At 33.6% G+C, this 27,092-nt stretch overlaps 1 protein-coding gene across 5 annotated transcripts in view; it reads right to left on the reverse strand.

Moving 5' to 3' along the window:
* Positions 1-15,373: 15,373 nt before the first annotated feature.
* Positions 15,374-27,092, reverse strand: part of LOC123548647 (annulin-like) — a 68,964-nt gene continuing 57,245 nt past the window's right edge. For all 5 annotated transcript variants that reach the window (XM_053546279.1, XM_045336108.2, XM_045336105.2 and 2 more), the window contains exons 13-18: positions 26,806-26,942; positions 26,390-26,481; positions 24,122-24,326; positions 22,164-22,333; positions 18,513-18,652; positions 15,374-18,059 (exon numbers count right to left, since the gene is read on the reverse strand). In XM_053546279.1, coding sequence (XP_053402254.1) covers positions 17,909-18,059; positions 18,513-18,652; positions 22,164-22,333; positions 24,122-24,326; positions 26,390-26,481; positions 26,806-26,942 — 895 coding nt within the window. In that variant the 3' untranslated portion in view covers positions 15,374-17,908. The remainder of the gene's footprint in view (positions 18,060-18,512; positions 18,653-22,163; positions 22,334-24,121; positions 24,327-26,389; positions 26,482-26,805; positions 26,943-27,092) is intronic.

The raw sequence follows: 27,092 nt of genomic DNA on the forward strand, positions 1-27,092 counted from the left end.
CTTACTTCATTTAAAAATAACATTAGGGCAGACTTGAAAGCTAACTAAATTTCTTCCACAATATATAATCTAAGAGTGAAAGCAAAATAGAGACCTTTCACCGCATGTAACTGAATATTTTTAAAGATATGTAACTCTACCCCTTCTGTTTAGGTAGTAAATTCACTTTGAACACCAAGAAATCACTTATCAAATTGATCTTTTTCCATTTTTGTACAAGAAATCAATAATAAGTCTTGAAAGAAGTAGAAACTTACTAGAAAAAAAGGAAAATAAGAAAAAAAGTTTGGTCCCAGTAGGGCTTGAACCTACGCCCCTAAGAATTGCAGTAAAAGTAGGTTTATGGTAGGAATTGAATACTCTTCAAAAAGGAGGTTCTCTATTAGTGATCTAATACCTTAAAGTTATTGCAGTATACCTCTTTGCATGGCTGACGTATTGACATGCTTACGGGGGCAACCTATAAGCCCCCTCTGGCTTAACACTGGTGGGGGAATAACAGCAATGTTTTAATATGTTGCCGTAGAGGGAATACAAGTAAAATAATATAAATCACATATTGTAAAACAAAACATCCTTTAAAATATGAAAACAAAACAAAAAGTTTTAGTTATGATAATATTAAACTGAGATTTTAAGGCTAGATTTTAGCCGTTACCATGGAAACAGAAAGAAATTATCATCATTTAAATTGTTACTTTTTGCTTTTGATTGAAATTTAAGATTTATTTTATCTATATATTATCTATACATTTATATTTGGTGCATTTTTGGGATGAATGTAAATATAATGACCTTTCATTAGAATCTTGTAAGGTAAATATTAAGTTTTGGCGGCCATTTTGGAAAATGGCCGCCATATCGGCATATCGGCCATCTTGAAAGATATCAAATGGGTCCCATAAAACAAAGTTTTTTATGCTTTAATAAAAAGCTGTGCCAATTTTTATGCTTTTCCCATTTTCTGAAGTATTTTGCCATTTCCTGTGGTTTTGAAACAATTATCAATAACGCCAGTGTAAGAAAGAAAATACTTAATACTCATGTGATATTCGGAATTATTGATAAACAGCTGAGAACATTTATAAACACTGACTGGTCGACTTCTATAGGTCTAAATACATGTGCTTCAAACGAACTGTTTGATAATTACCCACCGCCAGAAAGATCATTGTTGTATTCAGGGCGTCAATATTATTACGTATAGAATCGGTATTATTTTCCTGAAGATCTTGTTCACCTTTGGCTGGCTTGTTCCACGTGTCACCATCAGTTTGTTGCGATGTAACATTAATTAAAGAAAAACATTGTCCATAATCTTGAAATTGTAGCCACAATGTCCAGTGAGATGTGTAATCCACAGACCTCATTATGATGTGAGATAGAGCTATGAACATATCTTGGTTTCATGGTTACTCCGACAATAGTGCTGTAACACTTGTTATTATGGTCATCATATTCAACAAAAACCCAATCAAAGAATGTGATAAATGACTTTTTATCAACGTTCATGAAATGAATTGTAGGTTACAAAATAAAGTCAAACAGTCATAATTGATGGAATGGAAACATTACACAACTCGTCCGCAGCCTCTTCCGTTTTCACTTAGTTTCAGTAGAAAGAACAAATACAAACGAGTGATCACTCAAACTCTGTGCCTGTTACAAATATGGATCTACTTTTGTAGGCTCATTTCGCGATATTATAATAATTACACTTAACTACATAAACTAATCGTCGGCCCGGTAGATGAAATGATGTAAAACTAGAAAACAAATAATATAAATCACATGAACATTTCGAACGAAGAGTTAGATAATTATACCAGCGGATGATAGTTTTCAAATTAATACTCTTTGTCATATTTTGTAAACAAGGTAGGAATTATAATCAAGATTCACCATTTCAAATAATAGTTGGCGTGAAGTCAAAACAATACCTCTTTGAATAATAACTTTTTCAAAATGAAATCTTTCATGACAAAAAATAATTAGAATATACTGGTGACAAAGAAGTATATAAGTCCTTATGGCTGATATATAGACAAAATATGGAGTATTAATTTGCTACAGTCGTTTAAAATAATTAATTTCAATTTTAATATCATTTCTTGGAACGTCTGATGTATACACTAGTATTGATTTGAGGGTTATGTGGTCGATTTCATCAATGATTTAAGGCTGAAATTAAACTCAAAAATATTGTTAAATTTTTGTGTAGACTTTTGCTGTAGTACATGTCGTTTTCATGTCAACTTTTATAAAAGTCCATGCCCGATTTACAAATATACGACAAAAAGTAATTTGGTCATTTTAAAGTCCGAGTTTCCGCCTTGAAACGTTTATGACTAAGGGCCCTGTAGATGACCACAGAGTTCTTAAAATACTAATACAATGTAGATTGTAATTTGTTTTGTTTCTTTCGTAGCCGATATATTCAGTTTATCATTTTGCTTTTAATAAATGCTTAATCTACATGCGTATGTTCGCATTTTCTAGGAAATGAAATAGGTTATTGTCGTTAAATAAATAAACAATATATTCTGAAGTTCATTTGTGTTGAAACTTCGATGCATCACTCAATAACAACATTATGATTTCGCTTTTGCTTTAACTATAAAAATTCTCTTTCGATAGTATGTAAGTTTCAATCTGGTGTAATCTTTATTATGAGCGTCCTTTTTGAATATTCGAACAAACATGGGATTTATATCTGCTAAAGCGAATCATGTTTTTCATCTGCTGCAATGGATTCTTGTTTTTCAAAAAAATACTGCTTTAATTGTAGGGACCGCCCAATTTTGCCAAAAATGGATATTCGAAAAATGATTTTGCACAGACGTTTTTTTTTCTTATTAAAAATTGATGACATAATATCAGTGGTTCCATCTGAGGGTCTGGAAAAGGTATTTCGTACGAGAAACTAAAACATGCAAGAACAACACAGAAATGCGATAGTTTAACCCTTATCATGCTGGACACGATTGATTCTGCCTTTGCGGCCAGTATAGATTATGATCATCATGATACCACTGCTCCCCATTTAGTTAGTTAGTATCTATCTTTTTGGTAAGCACCTCTTCTAACAGTTAATGGTACTGTCCAAATTGAAGGATGATTTTTTCTGACTGCTACCTTTATTTACCTTATATTTGTTTTGTGGTCATTCATTTAAGAGAGGGGTTAGCATCTAAACCCCATCAGCAACGTCTTCCTAACGGCAACTTTCTTTACGATATCTTGCGTAATGTATTATATATGCTAATCTCTTTTCTGAAGAGGCCAAGACGTCGACTGGACCCCTAGCCCTTTATTTTAGTCTAACAACCTTTAGGCGCAACAGAAATTGAAGAGGATACAATTTTTATGACGAAAAATTCAAAGTGTCTGGCGGGATTCAAACTCGGGTCGCACGGGTGGAAGTCCAATGCTGTATATAACCACTGAGCCAATGAGTCGACTCCCTGACGCAGTTGGCAGAAGTTGGTTTAAAACTTGAGGCTATACGTAAGAAACCGTAACACTTTACCTCTTCAAAGGAGTCATCATGTAAGATGACATGAATGTCATTTTGGCATAGACAGTGCCAGGTTTGGCACTAGATGAAGTCCATATCCCGGACGAGCCCCCGTCTTACGACCTTTGGGCTTAACAGAAATTGAAGAGGATAGAATTTTAATAACGAAAAATCCAAAGTGCCTGTGGCTGAACTCATGTCGCACGGATGGAAGCCAAATGCTCTTAATACTGAACTAAAGAGTCGACTCCCTGACGCAGTTTTCATAGATTGGTTTTAAACGTGAAACTATACGGAAGCGACCGTAACAATAGTAGTGAAATAACCTTTAATTCGTTACCATATGGTGTCATTCTGTTTTAGTACGTACAATTGCTAGCGGACATGTTACTGGTTATAACGGTACATGTATCATTTATATCAAATTTAACATAACAGGGACAATGTACGTATTTATTGAACATCCCTCGTATAGAATGGATTTGATTTTATACATACAAAAACATTCTTACAAATATTTCTTAATTTCAAACGTTTTAACATACAAACAGTTATTACTGTCAAAAGGGATTCTAAAAAATTAACAAGCAGCTAAGAATATGATTTCTAAGTCCTCCAAATTAAATACAAAAATATCTTATAAAAACGAATACTTACTAAGCTGTTGTAGATCTGTAATCGCGAGCAACTATAACTTTTGTCTAGGCGAGATGTTCATAATGTACATGTCTGGTATCAATATGCAATGGACATATAGAGGTAAATGAACATCTATTTTGGTACGAATGTGTTAATTGTCACAAAACAATATTATCCAGATAAGGTATCTTTGGTTTTATCAAAATGACATATTTATAAATAGTATGTCCGTAGATTGATTAGCAAAATGTATGGTTATATTGATCCCAAGTACTATGCCTACTTCCGTATTGATAGTGTTAACACACGGGCGCCAATATGACCATTAGGCAGTGGCATTGATAATCGGTCGATTGATGAACATAAAAGATAACTGATATAAACAGAGATGTTTCCCATATTTTGGAAATACGTTTAGCGAAATGTTGCATGTATTTTATATACTCATGCGGTTGGAAGTCCATAATGATGTTCTTTGGTGTACAACTCCAGTACGACTGGTCATTTTGGGACTGAACTAATTCCAACATAAACTTTAGTGAACGCAGAAAAAAGTCCTCAAAAATATCATGGCACATTTTTGAGACATTGCATCTGTAATTCTTAAGTAGCGCCTAATACGTACTGTGGCAGTTAATGTGGACCAAATGCTATACTGTTGTACTAACCTCCGCGCAGGAATATTGTCAAACAACAGTCCCTGCCTCCAAGCAAATCACGTGATGATGGTTCAACCATGTGATCCTAGAATGGCGGCTTGCCATAATGTACAGGCAAATTGACATCTATGTCACAAACTAAGAACATGATGAAAGTATTTAATGTATCTATATTTTGCAATATGCCATACGTCATATTCTCTCACTGTACTCAAAATACCGTCAAATAATTTCTGTGTTTACATTTTAGCAGGTGCGCGTCATAACACAAGAAAAAGAAGTAACTTTTGTATAAGTGCATTAGTTTTTAGTTCTTAACAAAATTAAAACATTGAAAAAAAAAGTAACTCGGCTAAAATATAGCTACATTTATGCTACGTGGTGGCAGTGTCTACTGTACCGATAAGGGAAGTAGTGTTATATTGGTGTTTGGTGATGTATTATGGGTATACTATAGCATAAATGTTCTCTTTGAATATATGAAAAAAGTATTTTGAGATTTGTAGCAAATGCTGATAGACTATGTTTAGTATTTTATCATCTTTGTCAAAAAAGCTTAGGAATATCAAACCTCATATCATAGGTGTCAAAATTCAGAACATAGAATTTTTAACTAAATATATATACTTACAGGCTTCTAAAACAAATTTGTCGGCATTGTGTAACACCAAACAAGAGTTCTCAAAGTCAATAAGAGAAACATTCATAGGGGATTCTTAAAACAAAAATGTATTCACAATTTCATTGCAGATGGGAGGGGTACTTGATTACATCAATAATTGATCGAAATTCATAAACAGATACGGCCATTTTTTATAAAATGCTTCTTGAACTGAAGGGTCCGTGCAAATAGGTACCTATCTCCATTTTTGGTCAAAGAGCATTCCGCACCTGATTAACTCCCCCAGCAGCGTATTCTTCTGTTTAAGAGTGAAAAAATGGTATTTAACGTATGCAACATTTGGTCCAACTTCACAATGAGTAAATGTTATAGAGTTCAGGGCTTTGACGGCTGTTTCGAATAATAGAAAGGACACAAGCCTAATGTAAATAGACTATATCAGTAATTTCAAAAGTCATCAGGTATGTGAAATTAATACATTTCGTAGATATATTTTAGGCAAAAATGATTCGCAAACCATGGTTTACATGCAACAATGGTCTTAACTCCATGGACCTAGAACCTTTGTTGCATAACTCCATTGACTTAGAACCCTTGTTGCATAAACATAATCGACAAAAACAAGATTATTTGTTATAAAAATGATCTAGATAGTTCAAAATACACGAAACTTTGTAATACTGTATGACTGTTTTAATATTATACAATCTACTGCTGCAATTACTTTGGGAAATATCACATTTCACCGAAATTTTACAGAAATGCGTTTTCCCAACATTTATACTAAATGGAGATAGGTACCTTTTTGCACGGACCCCTTCAACTGTTTTAACATGCAATGTTTGCATGTGAATAAATAAATAATACTAATATTTTGTTTTGTTGATCTGGTTTTAGAAAAAAATGCAATAATTTATTCATTATAAAAATCTACAGAAAGCTGCCCTTAAGAATCACCTAATTTTCAGAGTTTAATTGACTTAGATATCTTTAGACCTTTTATCCTGTATTGCATAAATAACTAAAGATTATAAATCAGCAATAGAATTTCATATTGAAATTTGTTTTAGGTTCTGACATTATTTATAGTAATTTTAACCAGCCTAAGTACATCGCTGTGGATATTAGCTAATTGTTCAATAGCTTTCTGTTACTTTTAATCACTTTCTGTTCTTACATCGGCATCTTTGCTCTTTGCGTCATAACATTCTTAAAGTTGTACTTTTGTAACATGTGAATAGGTATATGTTTTTTTTGTATCTTTTATGAATGCAATGTTGTTGAAATATAACTATCATTTGAAAAGTTTAACATATTACATTGTTTAAATGTAGGCAAAATATCAGACATATTCCTACTGTAACGATGAAAATTTTGTCAAAGTGTTGCGATTTGTTAAGTGTGTATTAATTTATATATTGCCCAGATACTGGTAACTAAATGTTGCGCTAAAAGACTTGTTAAGTGTATACTATTTATTGCCCAGATAACTTAGTATTGTAAGGTCTCCCGTGGTCGAGTGGTTAAAATCGCTGATTTTGATTCATTTGCACCTCATCAATGTAGGTTTGAAACTCTGCGTTGGGAGTGAAAGTTTATTAATCAAATATACACATAAATACTTTTGCAATAAAATCTATAGCCAACGAGGACCAAAAAAAAACTAACTGTATTAAAATTTTAAGTAATTAACTTGGAAAATGTTGGACACAGCCTAGGGACGGCCATTCATGATCCTGTGTACGGGTAAAATAAAGAAAAGTGGAAACTTCACAGGTCGCTCAACACGACAAAAACGAAAATGTTGCAGGCTCGGTTTGATTGAGCCTGTTCATGGACGGTAGTGGAAATGCATGCTACCGTCCACGCCTTCTAGCCCCGGGTTGAGCAGAACTCAACATTTACGCATGCTAATGGTACAAAAAGCAATTTAGAGACATCCGCAGATGTATTCAAACGGCGGTGAACATGGAACCTTCAATGATACACGTGTTGAAGCGTGTAATTCCATGAAGAGCGGGGTTTGGTCCCCAGATAAAATAATGGGTTTGCCCCAAACGAGAAAACAATGGGCAGAACTAAACAAACTGGAATTTAGGAAGGGGAACCTAGGTTATGGAGCCTGCGTATCAAAGGAACTGTCAAAAGACAAAATTAAAAAGCAGGCACTATATCCAAGGGGTGATTATACAATACCCAAGGCTATGAAGCGGGAGTATTGGAACCACCCAGGCCGAAATGGTTATGTTGAGAAACTAAACAGTACCAATAACACAACATAAATGTCGTGCTGAACGATCATAGAAGATCGAAATATAAAAATCTCACTTTAATCATGTTCAAAGGTTTCAGGGCAGTGCAACTAAAAGTCATCCCCACAAAGAATACCTATGTACATAATTACATAATGAAAAATAACCAATCATACGAGCAAGTACTCAATGCATATCAACCAGAGAATCACTTTTAGGGCCTGACGAAACATGCCAAAAGAAAACAAAGCCTTGAACAATAAACATGATATATATTTGGAGATGTAGCATAAACTTTATATAGTAAGACAAAAAGGTATATGATTGAAAATAGCAATAAACACAATTTTCAAAAAAACAGAGGCAGATCGAGACAATCAAAGTATTATCACAGACAAAGTGAAAACAATAATATATTATATACTAAACCATATGGACAAAATAAACATTTTTTATATGTCAAGTATACAGTCTAGTATTAGTATTTCAAGCTGTTTTGTCGTATTTAGGTAATGTATGTTTGACTTCAAACAACCATTTTATAAATAAAATCAAAACTGTTTCTTGTGAACTATGTTTAGTCGTGTTACAAAACTATAAATAAGAAATATAACAAATGACATTGGCATATACTCAATGTGTTTTCGAAAGGACAGGGCACAAAAAAGACCATTAATATACTGACGAAACAAGACAGAATGCAAGCAACTTTTATACAATACACCAAATTTATTTTATATTTATTTTTTCTGCCCAGTCGTAAACGTTCATTTGCAACACGTGACCGTATATATTACCTTATTGGACGGACGAGCATACAAAAATCATGTATTTTTCCGTATTTGGACGGTTAAAAAAGTCCAAAAACATACGATAAGCCCGAAACGTGTGAAAATGTTCCGAAATCGGGTGAAGTTGGCGCTCTCTGAAACGAGGAAGACAGAAATACAATATTCAGTGAATCATTTAAATTTAAACTGAAATAAAATAGATATAGAATAAAAAGGTTATTTGACATTGAACTGTATAATACGAGATATATTTGGACTCGTATACAGCTGGGAAAACCATATTGGACGGGCCGCTAGGTTTTCTCACTCTCGTCCAAATATATCTCCGTATCGTACAGAACAATGTTAAATAACCTAATAATATATTATTAGATACCTTTGTAGCAAAACCATAAAACGTACAAGCGAAAGAAAACATTGGATTAAAAAATGTAAACAAACGAAACCGTAATAAGATAAACAATACATTCTAAATACATACATGGATATAATAAAAGACAATGCAAGCTTCAACAACCTCATACAATTGTCGGAAACGCTTAACACAGCAGCCTGATATAATTTCAAGATGTTCAACAACAGTGAGTGGGCTTATATCATATATATTACAGACACTACTAATAAAACGAGTAACTTATAATGTGAGTCCTTTGTAAAAATATAAATGATGGTTTACAATTTGGTCAAATAAATTTGAATCACACAATTTATATATTTTAATTGAAAAGTGTTTGACTAAGTAAGTGATAAACTGATGTTTATACTAATACTTACTGTCTAACAATGTACTCACATATCTAAATCACTATTATATACTGGTACTAAAATACTGCTAGTTGAGATCTGACATGGTAGAAGTTCAACATATGTTTAAAGATGCCATATTTAAAAATGTAAATACCAAGATTGCTTTTATGGCAAAATAAATTGTTATCTATCTTTTAATAAAACTTGAAAGGATTAAACACTACAATAATTACTTTCTTTCTTGTTATATAAAAGGTTATTTCTATATTTTTAATAGCATAGCAAGTTTGTCTTCGTCGTCCAGTATTTGGTCAGATGTTTCCTCAGAGTGTAAACGTTGAGAGATGAGACAGCATTAGTCTCCAGTTAAAACATACATATGTATAGCTAAACTTATTTAAATGGTGCTGATGGAACTACGCACGGCTGTCTTGCCTCTCAACGTTCACGTTCTGAGGAAACATCTTACAAAATATTGGAAGACGGAGACGAACTTGCTATGCTATTTGAAAATATTGAAATAATGTTTTATATACCGGGTAAGAAAGTAATCATAGTAGTGTTTAATACTTTCACTTTTTTAAAAGATAGATAATATTTAATTTTGCTATAAAATCAATCTTGGTATTTTGATTTTTAAATATGGCATCTTGAAACATATGTTTTAACTTCTACCATGTCAGGTGTAAGGGTTTTTCATAAATTCGAGGAATTCTCTTCTCTCTCAAAATGTTATTTCTCAATTAAATTTCATGAAAATACATATGCAAGTAGCTAATATGACATACGTATATCCTATTTTATTTTAAAATCGGTTTTAATTTTCTTTGAATCATCGAAGAATTAGAGGTATCTATAGCAACCAATATTCAGCCATTTGAAGCTCGTCATTATTTCATACATTTCAAACTTACCCAAAGTGCCGTAGAGTGGTCAAACTTTATGCAATTTTGGCGTGAAAGCAATTTAAGTATACGTTACGACTCGAGGTCATTTCCTGAAAAACTGAAGACGTTGTATTGAACGGTTACTTCCCAATCTGAAGTAATAATGGAATTCCGCGAACATAAGAAACAGCCCTCGTACTTCACCCATATCGACAAAATCAACATTTTAAATGTGCAAAGTGTACAGTCTTGTATTTTTATTGTAAGCTTTATATAACATACTTGTGGGACTTCAAACATTCATCTCAGAAATAAAATAAAAAACAAACTATTTTGCATATTTCGCATAATTTGATCAAAGTTATTTGTTTTGGTCAACAAAAAATTAGAAAAGAGAAATATAACGAACGACATTGGCGTGTACTCGATGCTTTTGCAAAAAAAAAACGAGCAACGAAAACATCAATAACATCCTATGAAAACAGGCCAGAATGCAAATAACCCTTAAACAATAAACGACATATCGTGGGCTGAGCGCGAAACTATTGTAACTGTATATGAATAAAGAACAAGATACAATAGTTTCGCGCTCAGCCCTCGATATATATCATGAGGTGTCTTTTAAGCACAAATTATATAAAACGTACAAACGAAAGAAGATATTGAATTAAAAATATCAACAAACGAAACCATGTTAAGACAAATAATAGAATATTTAAACATCATCAAATGCCATTCTAAACACAAACATGGATAGAATGAAAGACAATAAAATATTTAGACATAAAAACAAATTACACATGGTCAAACGTGTCAAGCGTAAAACAGACTAATATTGCTTTAAGCTCCTGTAACGACAGTGAGATGGATTATAAAATCATTTCACAATTGAAATAAAACACACACTGTTTTTACATATTTTAGTCAAGGTTGTTTGTTTTGCACCATTAATCAACAATTTTTCAGTTTTTGTCCGTAAGTATTGACCTGACACTCATTAATCTTCGCCATTATTTTCGGACGTTTTCGTTTATTTACAAAATATTTGTATTCTGAAAATATCTTTTATTACTAAAGTAACAGGTAACCGAAGAAACGGTGGTGTATTGGTAAGATGTCTGACTTCCAAGCACGTAACCACGGATTCGAAATCACCTTCGATTGTTTTTTGTTATTGTTTTTGGGGGGGGATTTTTTGTTGTTTTTTTTTTGTAATGTTATCGATACTGCTTTTATTATTATTTTATGTACCACATTTCATGAATTTTGATTGTTTCTCTTGTCCAGTTTATTTTCTTGAAACGCTGGTGACAAGCAATTTGTCTTTTTATCACAGATAGGCCTACATTTAAAACAATTTTTATCCGACTTTTTCTACAACGTTTTGAAAACTTTCAATAAATGAACCATATAATCACGATAAGTTTGATCAGGTAAATTGTAAGTCTGCATATAAAACTTGGATAAAAAGATGATTTGGCCTGACGTAGGACTCGAACCCACAACCCTGAGATTGACAGTTAAATGCTTTGTCCACACAGCTACCTGCACTTTTGACATCACATCAATTAAGAAATATATACATGCAATAGTTATATCGCTATTTAGGTTCGGACACCGAAAATTAATTTACGGAAATATACGGAATATTCATGAGTGCCAGGTCAATACTTACGGACAATACTCGTAGGTATTCGTAATTTCCGTAAATATTGACCTAGTGCTCATTAATCTCGCCAACATTTTCGGGCGTTTTCGTTATTTTACTTCATATAAATAAAGACCAGACTATCTTTATTTAGAGTCACTTCATGTTTTGCATAAAAAGAAAACCGCCTTCATTTTGCACATGTGATCTGACGTCATTCGCAAAGAGAACATAAACAAAGTGGTGTTGTTAGAATTAGACGCAAAAAAGTTCAAAACGAACATTACACTATATTTATATCTATTTTTTCACGGTGAAGAAACAAAATTTCTCCTGGATAAGATACTTTAACTGTATTTTTATCGGAAGGCGAATAGCAAATTAACGTGGGTGGATAATTGTGGCTTTCCAATTTGTGTGATGAAAGGATTGATATTTTAACATTAAATTCGATTTTCATGGAAATCATACCACATATTTTTTTTTGTAACAAGCTACTGTGAAACTGTAAATACATGTGTTGGGATTTATTGCTATTTTTGCGCGTTTGTACGGGTGTAAACAAAATTATTTCATGAAACATATTTAGCGTTATAGCAGCATGTTTATCGTGTACTGACGCCACTTATTTGAAATGTCCGTTGAACGAAAACTTGTCCTGTCATTGATTTGCCTAAAACTGTTGTCTTTATAGTGTTTTAAAGATTTTAGCTAACATTGTTTTAGAACGGGTTTCTGTTGAAAAGTAATGGCTTTGTTTCAGTTAAATTACTGAACGATAAATTACCATTTTTTCTGTCTGTTAAGTTTACAGATTTAATAAAGAAAATAGTATTGTCAGACAGAGGACCCGAACCCACAACCCCGAGATTTGCTAGCTGAATGTTTTTTTTTTGTTTTTGTTTTTGCTATATGTGCAAACATGACATGATGTGTCAATTAAGAAATGTATATTCTTATTAGGTTTTCATTAGTTATATCGCTATTTGGGTTAGGACACCGAACATTTATTTACGGAAACATACGGAATAGTCAAGAGTGTCATGTCAATAGTTACAGAAAACAATGGCGGCCAGTTTATTCCCTCCGGTGTTCTTGAACCCTAAACAAATGCTAACGGTTTCTCCGAAAGTAGACGTTAAACCGCTATAAACGTTCAAATGTTTAGCAACAACCCATTATCTTGGAATATAACACTTTATATCCAGTCTTTACCTCTGGCAGTCTAATGGAATAAATGAAGGCGTCTAATATCGTGTTTAGAATGTAAATGCATTTATAGACTTCCAAAGAAGACACATAGCTGTTGGCAATTCCTATAATGTTAGTGAAGATGCTTTGCCAAATGAACGGTAAATAACAGATAATGAAAGTACTTACTATAATCAAAGAGGTGACAGTGGCTTTTAAGTGATTACTATTCCTTGACGATGACAGATTCCCTTGCCTTAAAATGATGACAAGGATGAATCCGTACATAACTGGGAAAATGAAACAAAGAAGAAAGATGACGTACCAGACCACTTGATATACACTGGAAATGGTTTTTTCTACATCCAATTTTACTTTACTATGTATTGAAATGTATACAAAAAGTGATAACACCAAGGCTAACGTCCATACCGCAACAACAATTGCAGTTCCTCTGCTTTGTGATAATATAATGTGTTGTTGAAGTGGCTTTGAAACCATTATCAATAAAGCCAGCGTAATAAAGAACATACTGAATAAGCTTGTGATATTTGGAATTATTGATAAACAGCTAAGTACATTTATGAACACTGACTGGTCAACTTCTATTGGTCTAAAGTCACTTGATACAAATGTGATGTTTGATGATATCCCACCGGTGAAAAGATCATTGTTGGTAATCAGTGCGTCAACATTTTTACGTATAGAGTCCGTATTATTTTTCTGAAGAATTTGTTCACCTTTGGCTGGCTTGTTCCACATGTCGCCATCAGTTTGTTGCGATGGAAAATTAACTGTGGCAGGTTTTCCAAAATCTTGTAGCCAAACTGTCCATTGAGATGTGTAATCCACAAACCTCAATATGATGTGAGATAGAGCTATAAACATATCCGAAAACGCGAGACTTATGGTAAGTTTTGTGCTTGTTTTCATGGTCACTCCGACAGTAGTAACAATTGTTATTATGGTCATCATATTCAACAAAAACCCAATCAAAGCAAGTGATAAATTAACTTCAATCAAAATTCCTGCATGGTAGGTTACAAAATGAAGTGATATCGTTGATGGGAAGGAACCATTAGACAACTCGCCCGCAGCTTCTTCCATTTTCATTTGTTTCAGTAGTAACGAAAAATCGAATACAAACGGGCGGTCACTCAAATACTGAGCCTGTTACAAACGTGCATCGACTTTTGTTGGCTCATTTCACGATTTTATAATAAGCACAGATATCGTTGGCCTGGTAGATGATGTAAAAATTGAAAAGAAATTATATAAATCACAAGAGCATTTCGAATGAACATTTACATAACAGATGATAGTTCTCTAATTAATAATCTTCGTGATATTTTGTAAGCAAAGGTAGGAGAGATAATCACGATTCACCATTTTCAATAATTGTTGGCGTGAACTCTGTACAATACCTCTTTGAATAATAACTTTTTAATAATGAAATCTTTTATGACAAAATTAATTAGAAGAAACTGGTAACAAAGAAGTATGTATAAAGTCCTTCAGGCTGACATATTGAGTATTAATTTGCTATACTCATTTGAAATGATTAATTTCCTTCTAAATATTATTTCTTAGAACATCTGTTGTTTACACTAGTATTGATTTGTGGGCCATGTGGTCGAATTAATAAACTTTCTAAGGCAGAAATTATACAAGACTTCAAACTTCTTAACCGTGATTCAAATTGCCATAACTTCCTTTGTTATAAATTTATATTGCTGAATTTTTGTTTAGACTTTTGTAGTACATGCCGGAGTCCTGTTAAGTTTTATAAAAGTTCATGCACGATTTACAAATATACGACAAAAAATAATTTTGTCATTTTAAAATCTAAGTTTCCGACTTGAAACGTTTATGACTAGGGGCCCTGTAGATGACTACAGCAGTTCTTAAATTACTGTGCAGATTGTAATATTATTTTGTATGCTTAACTTAAATGCGTATGCATACATTTTCTAGAAAATTAAATAGGTTGATGTCGTCAAAACTAAATTAAGTATTACAAAAATATTCTGAGCATCACTGGTGTTAAAACTTTGCTTCAATCAGCAACAACATAATGATTTCGCCTTTGTTTTAACTACAAAAAAAGAACTCTAATTTTTACCATGAACGTCATTTTTGAATATTCAGAAATCATATTTTGCATCTGCTGCAATGGATACGTTTTTCAAAAAAAAACTGCTTTAATGGTAGGACCGACCAGACAGAGATGTATCCAGAAATGCTGCGTTTCAACAGATTCAACAAACTCAATTTTGCCAAAAAATGGATATTTGACAACTGATTTTGCACAGACGATTTTTCTAATTAAAATTTGATAACATAATATGAAATGTTGCATCTGAGAGTCTGAAAAGGGTATTTCATACAAGGAAATAAAACATGCAACAACAACACAGAAATGCGATTGTTTTAAATATTTTTATTACATCAAGAAAGAAAGTGAAAATGTTAAATATGGCACATATGATTGATTTGCTGAAATTTATCACAGATGTATATTATACAAAAACTCTCGAAGTGTTTAAGAATATAAATACAATGAATTTTAGCCCTTCTTTTGCATCGATATACGTTTGTGCAAACAGGAGGATCATAATGATCTTATTTTGCTCACCCAGACAGATCCACAAGTACGCTTCTGAAGATGTAAATATACTTGTGACAAAATACATACATTTTCTTGTAAGTTCCTTTAGATTTTTTCCGGAAATGAAGTCATTAATGTATAAACTGTGTAAAATATGGCTGGTCTTTTACTGACTTATTTTTGATGTCATTTGTCTTTTATAAAACTTGTCTCAGTATTTCTGACAATTATGATTTTTCTTTGTAATATATGTGTAAACTATTCTAAACAGGTGACATAATATGTGTTAACAGTATACGCTTATTGAATCACTTGCAGGTCAATAGTATAAACTATTGCCCGAGGTCAGAATGACTGTCAATACTTTTGACTATGATCGACAAGCCTTTAAATACTTTTTCAAATAGTTATCTTTTTATGTTTCGAATTTAGCCAAACAAAATATGGCGTTGAACTTTGTACTGGTCATACACTATAAACAATGGACTGGCATTTCAGAGGAGTCCTGTAACAATGCTAAATATGATAATTTTTCCTATATGGGGCTATAGCTTAAATGTTTTTGGCGAAGCCAATGCGAGTTAATTTTGAATGACTCAAGGCAGTTGATTTTGAATAATTCTAGGGAGCTAGGTTTTAATACTACACGAGTATTTTTCAGCAATATTGTTCATTCTTTGACTTACTTGAGAATTGATCTTTACAAAATATTTTTTTGAACAGATCGTTTTGTGCAAGTTTAATTAAGCTTGTGGGTTACTGTGGTATCTAAGTAATTTAGCAGAGTTTAAAAGTGCATTTATAGTGACTTGCTTTACAGCTTTACAGCTAGCTTTTTTAGCAACCTGGAAGTGTCCGATATAGGTCGAAGATGTCCTAGGTTTGAGTCCCGGTCAGTGCTCAAATATTTTACGTCAGTGTGAGATAGGAAAATCCTATCCAACTTCATCATCATAACTTTGTTATTACTGCCATTTTGTACGAAATCGAATTAAACCGCGATTTCCATGTAAGATGTAAGTTTTGTGAAGATTGCTAAAGGCATAATGTCTCGCACATGTGTATATGCGAAATCAGGTAACTTTTAAAAACTCCAGGGACCGTATTCATAAAGCTCCTAAGTTTCCCTAAGGGACAAACTTAGGACTAAATTAAGTTCCAAAGCATTTTGTGGACAATCGTCCAGATATTTGGAATGTCTAACAATATTGTCTCATACAGTCTGGCATAGTAATGAAGATTATCAATAAATCTTATATAGTCTACACTTTTCTTTTGTGCTATATTGTTGAGGAAATTTTACAAAGTTAAGGATTTCTCTAAGTTTTCTCCTTAGGAGCTTTATGAATACGGGCCCAGGGCGGTAATTACCGTCGTACAAAAGTAATCTTATAACATTATGACTATACACATTATATGATCTTGTTACAGATTAAACTGTAGAAAATTAATGCAACGTAAAATGTGTTAACAAGAACATTTTTACCTTTACCCTGCTTAATTTCTAAAATGGACTAGCCCATCATTCAATTTGGACAGTGTCACTTATTATTAAAAGGGTTGTTGACTGAAAATTTACTGACTGAATAGTGAACAGTATAGGCAAAGATCAGCCCGCATGTTTTATTCAATTACTTAATTATTATTTCTTTACCCAGGCTTGCAGCTTGGCACTGTGATCCTCTATGATAAATCAATTTTATACTATATTCCTTCCTTGCCTGAGGTCAGGCTGTCACAGAATTTTGATACCTGTCTTCAAACTAATTTCAGATCCTTTTAAGGATTAACATCCTTTTAATCATAAGAAAGCGGTCACAAAAATGAAATAAACAGACGACGGTAGATGGACAGACTGACGGCGGGCGAAAAAGCCCTCTCAATTGATCACCTATTTGCATTAAGCTGAAAATATAAACTAAGCAAACAGTGTATTACAAATTCTAACAGAACTGAAAGAGTTACACAAAGACTCTAAACTTAAACTCTTCTGTCTACTTTTGCATTAATACGCACACTTATAGTGAGTAACATAAAACTGGGAAAAGAATATATAAGGAACATAGCACTACCATTGACAAAGTGACTTAAATACAGGCAGATGTGCTAAACCTACTATAACACCGCGGTCGCCTCAGTGAGGTAATAGACTATAGAAAGCGATAAACATAAGACATTGTTAGTTCGTTACAAAAGAACTCTAAAATACATATAGACCTAACTAAACTATATTCCTTAACTTTAAAGTCAGATTTTTTTGTCATGTACACAGAACTGCTTCTTGTAAAAAAATCACAATGTAAACAATATATAAAACATCACATTCTGGCCCTGTAGACAATAAGCCTCATGGCTGTTTATGAATCCGTATCACTGCCATTCCTGTGATGTTCTTAATTTCTTCGCATTCGAACGTAAAGTACACAGCTGCATATCTCTTTGGTTTCAGTGCTTTCATTTCAAACGTTTCTTCATAAATCCCTTTAGCGTCAATATTTCTGTAAAAGTGAAAGAAAAGAATATAGAAAAATTTCAAATTGTACTCATTGATATACAACTAGTTACTTAAAATGTATAAGATATTATTATTATTAACTGTACTTTTTTTAAATAAACATCTTTTTATAAGTGGTCTTCAATTATCTAAATAAATCTGTAGGGGTGCTGCTCTACATCACTAACCACCGCGGCTACCTAGAAGTATGATTCAAGTGAGGTTGGTCATGAGTTCTCTCCCTTGCAGCGTTAAACCAAAGTCATAAAAATGGTAAAAGTAACTCCCTTGCTTTGTACTCGACAGTAGAAGGGAATCTGGGTCTGTCATCTTCTCTCTTACCTTCTCTGCGAGGGATGACACCAAGAATGAGGTGTTGAGAGTGATTTAAATTAGTGATAGAACTAATTTCACAATCGGCATTAGATAAATTAACACATACTAAACATTCACTTACTTTTCGCATGGTTTGTTATCAAAATCCTTAAAACCAATACTTTCCATTGAGATGTTACACCCTGTCAGTGGTTGGTCCAGTGGATTGGTGAAACTGACATTGAAAGTGACCATTTCTCCATCAGTCGCTTCTTTCGGGCCCTTTGAAAGAGACACGATACAAACAACTTACTCATCGGTATAGTAAACAGATTATATATTATTCATATCATTCAAGTCAGTTGATTTATGTGACTCTATCCATTCGTTGCTGCATTATGACGCTTTGAAAAAAGAAAAGGACACTTATGCGAATAAATGTTTTTTTTTATACTATTCAATGCAGTGAATAAATATACGTTTTGGATTTGTCGCTTTCTGACAATTTTCATGGAACATTTTGAAAAAAAATGAGAAAACTATCAAACAAAAGACACCACTATCATTCTTGTTACTTGGTAGGTTAGATAAAGCGATGTGTATAAACTAACCATGTGTTGCTTTCCTCAGGCTCATTGTCAGGGGAAAATGATATGAGTAAATTATTAGTGGAGAATACAGTTGCATTCGTACTATGGTTTACAGACACTAAAAACAGAAATGGCACGAAATAAAATGGCAGTCGACCAGTCGTTCAGTTCTCCGAATTTTCTCTGCAGATCATTTCCCCTCAAAATTTATTATTTACCTATATAAATACTGTTAAAATATGGCTTGAATTTCTCAAGGAAATAAGGACAGCCAGAAAGAATTCCGTACATTTAATATGTATGTCCGGACATATTTCTATAATTTAAAATAGCGTACACAAACGCTACACTTAGTTCTATTTTCACATCGATAACCGTCGAAAACTTTATTCGATAACACAACAAAAAACAAAACGGGATAATAAAAGGGTCCTTATAACAGTAGCTGGATCTGGAAAATTGTTTTCAGCTCTCATGGAGTCTGCCAGATCAGATCACACTCGGCGTTTACGACCTTCAGGCATAGGGACAAAGCCCAATTTTAAAGCCCCTGGCGCAAAACATTGGCAGTTGGATTATAGTTTACCAATCCAAGATGTACTTTGACTTCAATGAAGTAAACCATGAATGTACGAAACAGTTTAATTAACCAGACGTCAGGCTACAGGTCACGTGGTACCACAAAATACTAAACCTCCGACATTTAGATCGATAATGGCTGCTGCTGCTACTTTACGCGATATTTCTGAAGAGATTGGCAGGAATTTTCTGTCTTATTATGTGTCTTTAAAACATTTAGATGAATTTCGAGAAAGTACTGTTAGGAGTCTTACATTGATAGTTTTGGGATTTTCCGACATTCGGGGAGTTGAGAAAGCATGTATATTCAGAAGACGGAAGAAGGCTACACAACGACAATTACTGATGATATTTATTGTTGAAAATTTTGTGTTTCTTCTTTAATAAATCACTGACAAGTTTATGCGTCTTTTTATTATTATAAAAATATTTGTTTATCATTCAGTTTGATATTTTCTTAGTATTTTCTCGACTTGTACACTATCAGTACTTATGCCTCGTGTGCAAAACTGGAAAAAGTGCATTGAAGGATAATGATACATTTACATTTTAGGTATAAATAACCCTTCTCCCTCAACCTAAAAAAAAATCACATTACCGATGTCTTTCCACGTACATGTTGATCGAGGCAACTGAAAAGTTTGGGCACGAATAATGTAGCACTTTTAGTTCATATTTTTGTTACTTGCACATTTTGGCACTTTCTCTTCACAGTTTCTTGTTATGTAAATGCCCAATAAGAAGTGCTATGGCTGAGAAATAAACCAACAATGCCTAGTTTATCTTTGGCCTACGATGTATCTACAGAACCCGTAGACTGCCCGTATCCTCTTTTCTGTGTGACTGCGGAGGAAGTGGGGGTTGGGGAGGGGGTTGGGGGTATGGATGTGCGATTTTCGTACGGGCTCCGGAGCCTCTACGACTTTGTTTAGCGAAAAGTTATACATATTTGAATTAATTGAAAGCCCGTAGACCGTAGACATGCCGTAGGTGGCATTGCACAATCTCCGCACAGGCATCGTTAGGAGGTCATGCGCTGATCGTGCAGCCAACGCACGATATTCCGTGGACAAAGTGCCTAAAAGAAATCGTACGGAGATAGTAGACACCTAAGACATTCGCACGGCACTCGCAGATCTGTCACAAGGTTCCTGCTTGCTGCAGTACCGAATGAAATCGCATGAATATTGAGCAATCATCGTGCGGCCACCCTACAGCGGCCGCATCATTTCCGTGCGACGGCCTTTATATGGCATAACATTTTTCAGATGGTTATATATATTGGTCATCTCCAGCACGTAAGAGTTCCGTTGGAAGCCTGCGGTGACTGCAAGAAAACTGCACTGAAATTGCAAAAAAAAAGATATGACACGATGCCCGTATTTAATGTGAACACATACACCGTAGCTCGTAGCCACCTACGATGCCAAATTTAGACTAATTTATCGCACGGCGCCCGGGTCAAATGTGAATTAAGTGAAAGCTAGATATATTAATATCATTGTATATACAAATATGTGATAGTTTCCGTCGATTTTATCCACTTTCAATTGTCTGTAAGGACGTCCACAAGTCTTAATCCAGCGAAGATACTTCTCAAAACTTTACTTAGGTTTTGGAAAAGGAATAATCTAGGCGTTCTGGGAAGCAACTATCGGACTTGCAAAGTCCCCACTTACACCTTTTTACCATTTCTAATAAGTTTTACTTGTATATATAATCATTTTCAAAACGAATTTATCAGTTATTTTTATCGGTGTCGAGATCGCAATGTCGGAGGGTAATATTTACGTTAACACCGTCTGGAGGTGTGCGTCGAATCAAGCGCATTGATTGGTTGATCGCTTATCGATTTATTGGTTTGATTGACAGCCGGCGTCTGGTCAATTAAAGTTGAACAGTTTGAGAATGTACATTGACTTCAAGAAAGTAAACCATGAATGTAAGAAACAGCCTAATTAAAGTTGAACAATTTGAGAATGTACATTGACTTCAAGAAAGTAAACCATGAATGTACGAAACAGTTTAATTAAAGTTGAACAATTTGTGAATGTACAATGACTTCCAGAAAGTAAACCATGAATGTACGAAAAAAATTAATTAAAGTTGAACAATTTGAGAATGTACAACGACTTCCAGAAAGTAAACCATGAATGTACGAAACAGTTTAATTAAAGATGAACAATTTGAGAATGTACATTGACTTCAAGAAAGTAAACCATGAATGTAAGAAACAGTCTAATTAAAGTTGAACAATTTGAGAATGTACATTGACTTCAAGAAAGTAAACCATGAATGTAAGAAACAGTCTAATTAAAGTTGAACAATTTGAGAATGTACATTGACTTCAAGAAAGTAAACCATGAATGTAAGAAACAGTCTAATTAAAGTTGAACAATTTGAGAATGTACATTGACTTCAAGAAAGTAAACCATGAATGTAAGAAACAGTCTAATTAAAGATAAACAATTTGAGAATGTACATTGACTTCAAGAAAGTAAACCATGAATGTAAGAAACAGTCTAATTAAAGTTGAACAATTTGAGAATGTACATTGACTTCAAGAAAGTAAACCATGAATGTGAGAAACTGTCTAAGTAAAGTTGAACAATGCGAGAATATACCTTGACTTCAAGATCTGGACGTCTAAATCTGACAATATGCTCTTTTCTATACACGTAGTCCTCGTCACCGACACGTTCAACAGAAGCTGTGGCCACAACACTCACATTGCTCTGTTCGTCGAGGTGACCCATATATTCTTTTGGTTCTAGAACTGTTTTAAAGACTTTCTCTGAAAAAAAAACAAGAGAAATTTATAAGATAATAATTTGCCCACTATACGACGGCTAGTCGAAGGTAGTTGGGTGTGATATTTCTGTTAAACAAACGCTATGACCTTGACCTTTCCCAAAAAAAGCCTAGTAAGAGTTACCTACTGGCAACATCATGTTGTCTGCTGTGAGCTCAAGTATAAGTGATAGTTATCGATTAACTGTGGTCTAAAGCAGCTGAACGCCTACAAACCAGCTCAAGAGGAAAAGGCTTTCTACTCCATCCTCGAGGAAACGAGTACCAATGCTCCGACTCGTGGTTTGGAATCACTCGAGGTGAAATCCAATCAGCGGAATACACAAATATATTGATTTATTGTGTTGCCTAGGCACTTGACGGATTATTTTCAAGAGACAAATATATCATTACCCTAAGCGATTGTATAGGGGTTTCGAATAACTTCTAGGACATATCTTACATCACTCGGAACAAAAAAAAAAAAAGACAACAACAATTAAGGTAATGTTAATGTTAAAAAATACAAAGTTTATGATAAATGATATTACAATACTTTTTATTTTACATTAAAGATGAATGGAAAGAAGACCTAAGCTTTTTATTCGCTCAAAATGTTTTATGAATTTGTGAATGTTTGTGCCATCATTTTTTCTCTTTTTTATAATTCTTACCATATACATTGTCTATAAAACTTAAAGTATCACCAGCAATCTCTTCATATACATAATATGTTTCCGAAGGCTTTGTTACAATTAAAGTTATTGCAATTTCTTGCTAGGTAAAGACAAAGATATTTTCACTAACAAATTAAAATGCATAAATAGATTACATGTAGACAAAAAATATTAAAATCCGTTACGCTACATAAATTGAAATGCTACGTGTTCGCGTTTTGTGCAATCATCTTGCGGCATTTGAAATGACAGTATTACCTGTATAATTTCGACTCGAGTTCCATCAAGGAATAACTCGACGTGATTTGGCGAAATTTCGCTGAAGTAATAAAACTACAATTGTCGGTATCAGTACTTCGAGTAAAATTATGCAGTACTGGCTTTGCAATATTTTTCCTTCGATGAAAAACGGAAAGTGGGTTTTCTGCATGAACTGAACTGAATGTTTTTTATCCTTGACAATGAAACAGTTACTACATAAAGGATACTGGGACACGGACATTTGATATGCTGACGCACAAAACAATTAGGATCATCTACTGTCCACACAATTTCAAGAGCAAGTCTGTAGAAAACATAATGTCAACGCTTTCTAATATTGAAATTGTTCATTTTGACAGGCTCTCAATATTCTGATAGTCTTGCTAAATATCTGCCATGGGCAAATTACTCGTTTGAAAGTAAAAGAACAGCTCTTTATCTAAATACCTTCATCAGACTTATAAAAAGATAAGAACCAAAATATGATAAACTAGTCAGCTACAGATAATATGTATATCCCTGTAACTTATGACTGTTGATTTGGTGAACAAATTAATTCATAAATATCCTATTAAAGATATATTGGTGCATGAGTAAAAGACATGTCAATGTCGATTATTGTCATAAAATCGTGCTGTTTAAATCGCTGATAATTAAAGCGTTAACACAGTAGTGATCTTACATTCTTATTCAACTTCCATTGTAATTTCAAAAGACTGCTATTTAACTGAATAAAGCGGTGTTTAATTAGTACAATATAGCTACTTCTCATGCTAGAGTCTGAATAAAACATGCTTACATTTATTTTTGTGTCTTCTTTTCACAACAGAGAAATGCTTTAAAAGGCAAATTACCTTCTCCCTTTTTCAAAATGGCTCCGTCAAATTTTTTACGATGTAATATTTTCCCGTGATGTCCTGTGTACGATTCTGGGTATACCGCTATGACGGCCACAATTATCTTTCTCACATCTGTTCCAGTGTTCTTTGCTGTCACCTTTATATCCATTTTACCTCCTATCATAGCATAACTGTCCTGTTCTAGTTTGAATTTTACAAGCTGAAAAAAGAAATCAGTAATGTTGATATTTCTAGCTGTAAATTAACAACCTGAAAGAAATCATGAACAGAAATATCGAGATTTCTAGCTCGAAATTGAAAGCTTGAAGGAAATGTTGTGATTTCTGGACTGAAAAACGGTTGATAGCAGGAATTAGACTCATTGGTAATATATTCGTGCAGACTGACCTTGCTCTTAAAAACGTTCTTCTCCAAGCATCTAGTTAAGATAAAATATGCTTTTTAATTAGCATTAAATGTTGTTTGTAATTCCATATCCGGCGTCAAATTAAATACCCTCATTTTTTCTTCCGTGACTCACCCATAATATATTAACGATTTAAGGGAGTGAAATGAAACTTTTAACAAATGTTAAGCACGGCATGTATATCGAGAGCCTACCTTTAAGGTCAAGATTCAATTGCGCATCCTAAAAATTTTGCAAATGTGTTAAACATAACAATATATGTCACAATAGGGTCCGGTCTATATCTCCAAGATCAAAGTAGGTCATTTCATGTTGGTGTAGGTTTATTTTTCAAAGCCGTTTGACAATATAAATGCTCAGGCAAGTGTCATTTACAAGTGACATTTCATGATCAGTAAAGGGGCAGACTTACAGATCTTGCTTTAAGAGTGTGAAAATTTTTCGGGGAATTTAATTCCGACTCTTAGCAAAGTACAGTTGCTTGTGACCTTGAAAATGAAGCGCATGTCTAACCACCTATGCTTATCACAGATTTTCTCACCATGCTTAAACATTTGTGAAAGCCACGGAATCTCTTAAGTGTCTCCCTACGCTTTGTGAGTTTTTATTTTCTGAAATCATCATCGATATTGCACAAAAACGTTGTTTTTTTTAAGTTCTTTTAAAATAAAAAAAAAAGATGATTGAAGTTATGACTACAAAAAGAAAGTCATTAAAGGAAATAAAATGTGTTACCCTTCATCATTTTTTTTGAACCAGACTCACAGCTAAACCTACAGGTTTTACTACACTCTATACAGCTTGCATTCCATACTTCAGAGAGCTTGCCACAGAATGCTTATGCATGACTTTACATTAATTTTATACCCTTGACATGTGCAACGGGAGATGGTTATATTCCAAGTCATACACAATAGGAAATGAATGTACTGAAATAAAGTATCTCATCAAATATCCGCGACACAGTTCCCCCAAGGCGGGTATAGAGAATGCAGTTCAACATTTAGATGTATGAGGTAAAATAAATGGAAAAGTAAACTATTTCATTTCTAGAGACCATTTCCTTTTTGTTGAGTCTACGCAGAGGCGCCACAATCAGTTTCGTTTTATCTACATAGAAATTTAGAATACTTTTTCAAAATTATACAGCTTAAAGATACTTTCTAGATCTAATAGAAAAGATTATACAAAGCGTAATAATCTATCTTAATTGCAGAACTGAGACACGAAGTGTAAACCGTAACATATGTGCCCATGTTTGTGGTTTTTACCTGCCTGCTTATCAAGTGTAACCAAATCGAGCTTAACATTGTTGTTTCACTGGAATAACTTGAAGCGCATTAAAGTAATACTTGTAGAACACAGCGTTTTGAACAGAATAACTAAAATCTAATTAAGTTTAGACGAACAAAGCAATAAAATTAAGTTTGTCTTCGCGTGGGGCATTGAAATTGACACATATGGTAGTAAGTCTGGAGAAGGCGTGTTTATAAAAACCTGTATATAGCTAATCTTTTGCCGAGGCTCTAAACATGGCATCAAGGCCCAGGCTGGAACACACTTGATAGGGGACCACTTACTAATGATAATCTTGATATTTCTGGATCAGATGTTATTTAATAGAAGCTACCTAATTAGATTATTGCGAAATAGAAATTGTACTGTTTATGTCACTTTATAAAGTGCGTTTGGTGAAATTAATGGACACTTTTTGAACGACTTGCCTCTGAACCTAGGACAGTTCTGACTTTGCAAGACAAAGCACACAATTAGGTTATACCACGCAATGCAAAGTAAAGCAGTTGAGATAGAAAGGCTTTGCTATTGCTAAAGTTATTAAAAAGCTGTAATTGCACCTTGGCCTTTTCCCTTTCGACGTAATTTGCAGGTAAAGGCTTGAAGGCCGTTCGGAGTGCGTTCAAAACCGACTCTCGTTCTTCTTCCGTACCTTGAAATGGAATGAACACAAATTTTAATTCCATATATGATACTTTGGTAAGTTTCTGACGTTTTGTCTCTCAAGTTTATGTTTTATATTGTAGCCATTTTAAGGTTTTGGAACATTCATGGCAATTAGAATTTTTCGAGGAATTATGTTTTCTTGTGTATTATTTCGGAATGGTATGTTTTTCCATAACAACAGGAGAAAGCCAATCACATAAAGAGAATATATAATTGAAGGCAATTTATTTGCTGTCATTTATGATCCATACTTATATTTTAACTTGGAGTGATGACATGCATATAAGTTCTTATGTATAGATGTTATTACCTTCTTGTGGTTTATACTCCAGAGTAAGATCTAGACGATTTTCATTTCCATATCTTTCCTTTTGATAAAAATCAGCTTCATGAGGGTATTCAAATGGTTCTCCAGTCGGTGTTTTAGTACTGATTTTCTTACCTATTCTGTAAAAAATAAAACTCACAATGAGAATCAGTACCGTACAATATTTTGAAGAAAAAAAATCTTTTTGAAAATCAATTAAAAGGATTTATTATTCTTAGCCATATTTCATTTTATTTGTGTACTATTTTGTTACGGAGAAATGTAACATA

The sequence above is a fragment of the Mercenaria mercenaria genome, chromosome 6 (genome assembly GCF_021730395.1).
Source record: "Mercenaria mercenaria strain notata chromosome 6, MADL_Memer_1, whole genome shotgun sequence".
NCBI lineage: Eukaryota > Metazoa > Mollusca > Bivalvia > Venerida > Veneridae > Mercenaria > Mercenaria mercenaria.